The 10,084-nt window shown below is 36.6% G+C and overlaps 1 protein-coding gene across 4 annotated transcripts in view; it reads right to left on the bottom strand.

Annotated features, from left to right (window-relative positions):
* Nucleotides 1-425: 425 nt before the first annotated feature.
* The window catches only part of LOC117335648, a 75,945-nt gene continuing 66,286 nt past the window's right edge, over nucleotides 426-10,084 (bottom strand). The window contains exons 9-12 of one of the 4 annotated variants that reach the window (XM_033895788.1): nucleotides 8,013-8,498; nucleotides 5,157-7,327; nucleotides 1,494-1,594; nucleotides 426-636 (exon numbers count right to left, since the gene is read on the bottom strand). In XM_033895788.1, coding sequence (XP_033751679.1) covers nucleotides 6,651-7,327; nucleotides 8,013-8,498 — 1,163 coding nt within the window. In that variant the 3' untranslated portion in view covers nucleotides 426-636; nucleotides 1,494-1,594; nucleotides 5,157-6,650. The remainder of the gene's footprint in view (nucleotides 637-1,493; nucleotides 1,595-5,156; nucleotides 7,328-8,012; nucleotides 8,499-10,084) is intronic. The other 3 variants (XM_033895787.1, XM_033895790.1, XM_033895789.1) reach the window with 3 other exon arrangements.

Raw genomic sequence — 10,084 nt, 5'->3', positions numbered from 1 at the left:
TGGATACGGGAGAGTGTCTCTGGAGAGTCTCACCTAGCCTTTATTTTGGAGTACTTTCCATAGAAACTAAACACTTTTATCACGCGTTGAATTAGGATTTATAAAATAAACACAAGTTAAAAGCATTTTTGAATACGAATCCAGATACAGCACATGCTGAATCACGTGCATATAAAACTGCGCCATGTATTTCACTGACTATAACTTGTCAATGCAGATATTAAAGGCGGAAATGAAGCTAGGTTTATCAAAATAGGCATAAAATGTCAATGATAGAAGACATGGTATACGGACCTCCTGTATCACACATTGTGGTATATTTAGGACATACAAAAAGATTAAGTACACCCCCCCCCCCCCCCCCCCCCAAAAAAAAACCCAACCTCCAAGCAAACAAAAAACAAAAAAGAACAGCAACAAAACTACACACTAAGCATTGACAACAATACTTCATTTTAGTATTTCCGAAAATGTATAAATTAAAATATCAAAGCCAACATTAAAACTATTTGAGCCTGAGCCTGTATTGGAGCATGAGTACGGGTTCATCAATACGTCCCAGTCGTTCCGGAAGGGTAAGTGTCAGCAGCGTCACCGACGACACCCGTCGAAATCAGCTTATCTCACGTCCTCCATCTGAGATGAAATAGAATGTAGCTATATTTTGAATTCATAACTAATCGTAAGAAGCTTCAAGACAAAGGTAATAAACACTGAGTATCTCTGAGATCACTGGAACGAGAAAATAATGTTTTTGATGTGTCCATCCATTTCAACACACCCAAATCCGTTTTTTTCTTCTGATATTTCATGTTTGGATAAAATAAGCTTAAAGAAATCAGTAGGGTTTTATATACAAAACCGTACTATATTTAAAGCAATAAAAACCGTTTAAAGTGATGTTGTTTAACCTTGCGGGTAATGTATCAGAATCTTTTTGAGAAGCAAGCTAGACGTGCCCTTTATCCGTCTGTGATTTATATAAACCACAGATTCACAATGCTACGCGGCACTCCAGTAACCACAAATAACATCTTTTAAAGTTACCTTGCCTTTATCGCCAAATAATAACTACGATTCCATATAAAAGACTCGGCATTGCTTACTCCTTCCGAGCACATTGTGACACTTAAGAATGTGTAAAATGCTTTCCATTGACCTTGGCATTCCAAAAAGATGGAAATCCTTTCAAACCATTCACAGACAATCTGTAAAATTTAAAGCTCGTTGCAAAGAGATATTTCACTCTGAGTCAAGAAAACATATATGGTTTACCTTAATCTAAGAGTTGACCTTTGGTATTTCGACTAATAGACCTCAGAGTCTCAGAGTCTCACAAATGGTAGTCATCAAACAAAGTTCAATGTTCCTACTATGCTTAAAATCTGAAATTCAATTAACCACCATCCGTCACTTTGACCTCGATCTGGTTATGCTTCCTTTGAATTTCGGATACAATCAATAAGATTGACACTTTTATATACTTGACTTACTCGGATCTTTTCCTGCTTTGTCGCTCCTCTTGTCTTCCCCTTTCATCCTCGGGACGTGACACAGTCGTATCATCTACCAATGATGTACGAGACCTTTTCTACTTTGTTGGACACCATATTCAAGAAAAAAAACCAGAAGATACTTTTGCGTTTTCCACAAGACTTTTGTTTATAAGTATAGTGTGAAAGCTAATGTCCACGGGATTTATGAGGTTTATCTTATCTAGCCCCGGTTTCACCATCAACTTTCCTTAACTTCAGAAATAAAATCCTTAACTTAGAATTTTCCACAGGAAAGCATTACAGAGTTTCACATCTCAGTTAAGGAACCTCCCTTAAATTCTGTAATGCTGGCCTTGGGAAAATGTTGAGTGAAGGAATGCGATTGTGTAAGGAACGTTGATAAAAGTGGCTCCAGTATGGTCAAGTATCCTTCAAAGGACTGAGAAAATTGGCCAAACAATTGACAGAGAACAACAGTGACATTTTCTTATCTTTTTATTGAAGCAACAAATGAACATGTAAAAATAAAACAATGCATCACAGATATCTTAAAATCTAATGGTTAGGGTTAAAGGGAAAATGAGATTATCATTAACTGCTATTCAATACCTACTGTATCAATTAATACATTTTCTATTTATGTTTTGCTAGATTGTGTTAACGTAGGTAATATTTATTTGCATTTTGGAGCTAAGATATCCTCTGTTATCGCAAAAGTCTCAATACATTAATGTGAAAGAAACCAAGATATAAATGAAGCGAGACAAACCTATATCTCACTTGTTATTACGTGGGGTTTTAAACGTACGTATCGATATTAACATGTCATCTAGTAATAATCGCAGCAATATTGTCGTATCGAGGGATAATCCTTGCCTTATTATGGGATAATTCCCCATCACTACTGGTAGTTAATCCTAGCCTTATAACGGGATAATCCCAGCAATATTGTCGTATTGAGGGATAAACCTAGCACTATTAAAGGATAATCCCAGCAATATTGTCATATTGAGGGATGATCCAAATACTATTGAGAACAGTCCTAGCACTATTAAGGGATAGCAACAAAATTATTGAGAATAATCCTAGGAATATGATGATAATCCGGGTACTACTGAGGATAACTCCAGCACTATTGTGGGATAGCCCTAGCCTTTTTACGGGGTAATCCCTCAGTACTATGACAGTAAATCCTAGCCTTATAACAGGATACTCCTAGCCTTATAACGGGATAATAACAACAGTATTGTGAGATACTCATTGCCTTATTAGTTATTATGGGATAATTCCCCATCACTACTGGTAGCTAATCCTAGCCTTATAACGGGATACTCCCAGCACTATTGTCCTATTGAGGGATAATCCAAACACCATTGAGAATAATCCTAGCACTATTATGGGATACTTCCAGCACTATTGTCCTATTACGGGATAATTCCCCATCACTACTGGTAGCTAATCCTAGCCTTATAACGGGATACTCCCAGCACTATTGTCCTATTTAGAGATAGTCCAAACACTATTGAGAATAATCCTAGCACTTTTAAGGGATAGCAACAAAATTATTGAGAATAATCCTAGCACTATTGAGTGATACTTCCAACACTTTTGCTGAATAATAACATTTTTTTGAGATTCATCACAGGACTATTGGTGATAATCCTAACACTATTGAGAGTTAATCCTAGCCTTATTACGAGATACTCATAGTACTTTTGGAGGATAAACCTAGCACTACTGTTAGCTAATCCTAGCCTTATAACGGGATTATCCTAACATTTCTGAGGGATAATCCTGGCCTTATTACGAGATAACATCACCACTATTAGCTGATTGATATTGAAAAGATGTTATCAAATAAAAGGCTAACATATTGGATTTTGATCTCCCGCAAAATTTCCGTACACTTAATTATCTTTAGGGCCCGGGTTCAGAACATCTTCTAATTTTAAATATGACTGATGGAATTATAAAAGATCATTCGATAGCTACAGTACCAGAACGCCCTTCGTCAGAGCGGATTTCCTAACTTGTTTATGACGTATAGGCTGCTCGTAACACGTCAGGTTAGATATATTTATGGTTATTGATGTTCATATCTATTACAAAATTTTAAGAATTAATTTGATTAAATCCGCACTCCAATTACCTTACCTCAGTCGTTATAATGGACGTCTTTAATGTCATTCTCAGAGAACAAAAGAAAAAAAAAAAACATTATTGACGTCAAGTTCAAGGCAATGCAAGAGAAATATCATCGGGGCTTCCGTTGCTAATGTCGCAAATATCAATGTTCGCTCAAAATGGTAACCTAAAGGATCTTAGCTTATTTAAAAATGCAAAGCCGCTTAGTGATAACGATAATTCATGAATAATATGATATGGTAAAAAATAACAAAGAGGGCGTAATGGAATCACAACCTGCGGTGACGTCACGTCTACATGGAATGTTAATCCGTGCAACTTCACACAATATAATGACGTAATACACAAAAAACACTCGATTGGAATTAGTAAGTTACCATTAAGAAACACATCACCAGTACAACACCTCCAATCGTAAAACAGTCTCTCAGCTCTAAAACGTCATGACATCATATTTGGTTTGATGAGATGCTCGTGGTGAAATTCTATTTTTCGCGTTTTTAAATCGGTAATTGTAATCTTTCACAGAAAACCAAGGAAACGTCTTTGCTATATGTATCTGATCAATTGAATAGTGTTGAATAACGGGTATGAACAGAAGCTGGTTAGCGTCACTGTAATATGACTAACTAGATAGTTCCTTTGTACTGCCTACATAACTGATGAGTCATAGAAGGACAAATCAGCTGTATAATGCAGCTAAATTCACTTTGGCTTTACTGTATCGAACCCCCAGTTACTTAAAGGTTCTAATATCTTGTCTTTTGTACGTTTACTAGAAGTCAGGACAGTTTTATAACGAACCTGCTAGTAATCGTGATATGTGTAGCTATTTTAACTCGGAAACAAAGTGATTTTCGCTATTTTAAGTGTTACCAATCGGTTTCCGTATGATAAAGTACTGCCATAACCACGAATTTGTAGTCTGTGATATAATCATTCACAATTTTCACATTTTTAGTTTTGATATTTTTCTTGAAAAAATGACCTAAACCAGAATTATTACACGAGTGTTCGTTAAAATAGTTTGTTCTAGACAAATACACAACACCTTAAACAGATATGATGATATGTTGCGCCTTTTGAACTTAGTTTGAAACACATTTATATCACGTCATTCCGATGGGTCAACTTTACTATTAAAACTTTGAAAGAGTAACGGTCTTTGAACAGTTATTTTTATCATGCTATTATGAAAATACCACATATATATACATGCGTTTACGTATATCACTACTGCTCGACATTCTCCATATACACCATACAGATGATATGCAAATCATGTTAATGAAATATAATATCATACAATTATGTGTTCGACATACATTATCAGCAAATTGATTATGCAAACAAAATCAAACAAAAATAGGGAATTTCGTAACGATTAACACTAGGTGCTTTATGTACATATTGTGAAAATATGAAACTACCTAATATAGTCCTATCAACACATTGTTTTCAGTAAACCTCCAATTCAGTGTAGCCATACATGTATATATACAGGTGTATACTTACCACATATTTTGTTTCTACAACACATCGTGAACAGCTCTACGCTGTATACATGTACCATGGCTCATCAACAGATATTTGCCCATCATATTTACACCGACAAAGTCTTGAGTATTTAATCCCGGATATACTACAATGCAATCATAGATATTTTTGAACCAATCCCATCAATATACTCCGCAAGATAATACGTATACATGATGTATAGTATATATTAATTGCAAACTTACGTGATTGACAAAACTCGCTGTTGGTGTTCTTACTTTGACACTTAACGTGACGGTGTGTTGCTATTAGGATGTTAACATCCTGGTTAATTGAAACCCATTAGACTGTAACTCGTTCACTGTGTCCTTGTACTGAGTCGAAACAGTATACTAGTTCACCCATCAGTTGTAACGATACGTAAGTCACGGGGGTAACTCCACTTTAATACAACCTCTAGGTGGCGCTAACGACACCATTTAAATTATATAAAGCATTTCTTATCTACACATATTGTTACCATATCACCAGTTATCTGTGAAAGTTTCTCGTGGTGAAACATTTTCCAGCAAACTCTGCAAACAAATTTTCTTTTTAACTACCCATACCAGCAAAACATCTAGTCAGATTTATATATCATATGTACAATACAAACGTTTCATTTGTCTTATGAACAAACACTTCACTAATGTATATATATATATTACATACAGAGGACTTCCCGCTAATCCCCATCCATGAAATGTAATAGTATTGCTTTCGACAAAGATTGTGTCAACACAAATGATTATTCTGTGATAACTGTTCAATCAGTGAACTGGAACAGATGCGGGACATGATACTGTTGGCTGCGTGATGTGTGGTATCTCCGATATATGGCAGTAGTTGTACTGTCGAATATCCGATCATGGTGAAAGTGTAGATATATATATCTACCATGATAACTACATGTAGATAATGGTATTGGATACTCTACAGTGTGAATTCGAATGTATTCGTCATCATATGATTTCCTATATAACACAGTATATACAGAGACTGACCGAGTCATGCAGTGAAGAATTCGCAGCAAAATCCTTTAACTCGACGAAAACATCTAATACAGCTGATTATTACCATGCTTAAAAGTCCAATGAGGTGGATTTCAAACTTTTGTAGATTTGTTGTTTTTGTAGAGATTCATCTATACTGGATCGTGATAGCTATGCTGCTCTATCACCTGTATCGAAGTTTGAAATGTAATGCAATTTGATTGCAGTTTATCGAGTATATGTACCTGTGTTCAGTCGCTCATGAATTCGATACTCGACAAAGTCGTTTTGTTATTCGTATCTTATAACCATTTTTGTCCTTGCACATCCTAAGTCACATTGCGCATCTCACCGAAATCCCACATGCATCAGCATGCACGCAAGTGCACATTCTGTTTTTGTTAAGTCTAATGACAGTATTCAGAGTTCATTTAAATTGTTGACGTAAAGTGTGATTTTTCGAATGCACTCGTGTCACCTTCTAAGCACTGATCACCTGTGACACGTCATGTTGAATGTTTGAACACACACCCTCGAAGGCCGGGAATAATTTCACGGAGCTTTGTTCACCATCATTATACAGGTCAGACAGCAAGACTTCAAGCTGAACTACAGGGGCAACAATGATGGGGCTGTTGATCTCATTCCGTACGTACACAGAAAACGATGAAGTTTCTGCTCCACGAACACAGCAGGCAGCCATCCATATCAAATATGGAATGTTGACACGTTTGTTCAACCGCACTTCCGGATTAGTCGATGAAACCGCCCCAGCTATAACATACACTTCCGGATAGTCATGAGACTGCCGCCGTTTCTTGTTTTGGTCACTTTCTGAGTAAATAGGTATGCTGCAGTGGTCGATTGCAAAATGGCGGACGTTCTGTACGGCCTGGTTCCATGCAGTGTACAGGGAGATGTGAATTGGGAGCGTGTTAGTCATGGTATATGTGGCGATCCTTTTACTGACTGCGAAACCGGCAATATCCGGGGAAAGGAGGTGAATAATGTGGTACTTGGACTCCTCGTAGTCGTTCTCCAGCGCCTGGTACAGTCCAGTTTGACAGATCTGTTCTTTGGTCTCAGTTTTCTGTATCATGCCCTTTCGCTTTTTTTCAAAGAATAGACTGAAGAGTGTGTAGTCAAAAGGAAGGAGACCTGCAACAAGAGAAAGAGGGGCGTCAATATTGGTCCTACAATGTACGTTTATAAGGCATGTCTTTTTTTAATGTTTGTTGTACTCAGAATAGGATGTTTGTTGTCCTTAATACCACATAAAATTTAAATGAAATTAGTTTTATTATTTTTTCTTTTCATCCTTTTTAACAAAAGGTGTGCAAGATATTGTTAATATGTGTATTAGGTGTATATGACAGTCTATATCTTTCAAATTATATCACATAATACATTATGAGGAAGCGCTCATAAAACGAAGAATTTTATCATGGTATTTTTCTTTTCTTTATTATTGATTCTTGTTTTTTTTTTCAATTTCTATATCAGTCATTTACCACTCTCAACTAGGATACTCCGTCGTTCTCTTTCATACAAAACTTATTATCAAAAAAATCTTTCATCTCCAAGCGACCACTTTCACACTCTAGTTCTATTTATCAATGATAGATAAGAGGATGTAGGATCGTGTATGAATTTTGTATAAACATCTAACCACCAAGAAGAAAGCCTCTTACGAACTGTACTCAAACATAGATGTGACGTTCGATTGGAGTTTTTTCGGGAGGTAGAATTTGATGAGTATTTCGTATCACATTAATGCGGTCCCCACCCATTGGAATTCATAGTTAAAAAAAACACGCAAATAGTATATATGAGTATAACTAACCTTTTTCAAGCATGAAGGGAAGCGTAGGTCTGAGCGAGTCTCCCAGATCCTTGAAGCGTGCGAATGACATAAGAGGACTTCGCATAACCGTGTCGTAAATTGTCGCAAATTGGGTAGACTTGGGTCCAAAAATGTCTGCAAACTCTGTTCCTGGAGCAAAACGTTGGCACACATGATATTTCTCAGAGATATTTGGAAAACCTTTGGGAGATACCTCGTCCAACAGAAACTTCTTCCAGCATTTGTGTTTTCGGTCGCCTTTGTTTTTCATGACCTTCTTCCTTGGTCGACATTCGGTTTCTTTTTTGCAGAAGTTTTCTAGTTTGTCATGGCATTGTTTGGGTGTTGAGGAGAACGGGACAAAGATTGCTCTGTGGTTGCACCAGATAACCTGATCGCCTTTTTCCTTTAGTGTCCTCCATGTCCAGTTCGAATGGACAAACTTCTGCAAGCCGGCATCGTACAGTGAGAACTTACACTCCGCCTCTGTAACACAGTCATTCAGAAACCTTTATGATATTTTCAAAAGAATTACAAAATACATACGCAGTTTTAATGCCGGTATGCCTGAAATCCAAGTAGGATCAACCTTCAGTTTGGAATATGACACAATTACAGTAGTGTACCGACATTTACTGCAGCCGTCTTGATATGGTTTTAGAAGACTACCCTCTAGATCTCCATCAAATGACAGCATGTACCTACTGTGTAATTTTAGAACATGCTCCATAATCAATTATAAATGAAGACATTAAACAGCATTCCTAGAATTTGTAGGAAAGGTATTCTTTCTCACCTGAACGACATTGTAACGACTAATATACTTGATATTGAATATATATTCTGTATCGAAATACATGAAAGGATGAAATAACATCACTTTTTTATCATTTGGCGTACACTGCATATGCTTATTAATAATACAAAGGTTCTACTAACATTTGTGTCTGTTTTGCAATTCGAGTTAAATCAGTATTGTGTAAATGAATCGTCTAGTCTAGTTCATTGGACCAGTGCATAGCAAAATTATGTTTATGTAGTGTATGTAATGTCGTTAAGTGGTTCACACATATAAAACCCCGTTACTGTTATTGTCCTTTGTGTGCTTGTTTACTCTACTTATTTTACAACAATTGCGTTATACCAACTTCTAATTATTACATCACAACAATTGCGTTATACCAACTTCTAATTATTACATCGTTCGTGTTGACCCGAATCAAACCGCGAGATGTCTAACTATGAAAGGAAACCGGAGAACCCAGGGAAAACCCAAGTGGTCGGGCGATGACCCATACCTTTTCAGGTCCGATCGGGATCTCGCTACCGGCCGCCTGGGTGAAAGGCAAGTGTGTAACTACTGTGCCACCCAACCACCTGTATGTGATTGAAACCAATACTAAACTGCAGATTGTACGAACACGCACGTGAATATCCCCTTTAAATAGGAGTTGAGTATGACATATTCTAAACGCCAAGCATAATGTTTAGCATTGTATAACTGTTTCGTCTTTGTGGGACTCGACAATGATGGTTTTGATCAAAAGTGTGAAAAATCCAGATTTGAGGGCAGTTCGAAAAAAAAAACCCACAAAACAGAACAGTGATAAAAAGGTGTTCACTTACCTCGTAATATCATTAGATATATTTACAGAATATGAATTACATGTGTATATTCTTAGCTGATGCTGCTATTCAAACATACATTTTTATTTGTATATGAATGCTGATGGGAAGTACAGCGGAAAAGGCACAAATCAAGTACTAAAATGCACAGAGCTTCCCACGTGGTAATCTAAACAGATTTTTACAAAAGACACGCAAGAAAATATCACCTTCTCAAAACATCGATAGTTTCAGGTCTCTTTAGTCACCACACTGCTATCAGAACGATTTCCAGTGTTCTGTTGTCGCCTACTAGATATTCAGAACATTACAAGCGTAAAGATTTTCCGATTAGGGGATTAACCAAGAAATAAAATGAACATCACAAGTGTGGATGTAATTGTTGAAGTACAACATTATAGTATTTCGGTGAGATTATTTGAATCTGTTCTAATTTTTGCGCCAGT

This window comes from Pecten maximus, chromosome 10 (assembly GCF_902652985.1).
Source record: "Pecten maximus chromosome 10, xPecMax1.1, whole genome shotgun sequence".
NCBI classification, from domain to species: Eukaryota; Metazoa; Mollusca; class Bivalvia; order Pectinida; family Pectinidae; genus Pecten; species Pecten maximus.
The sequence above is the reverse complement of the archived record's forward strand: the minus strand, read 5'-3'. Positions and strand labels throughout refer to the sequence as shown.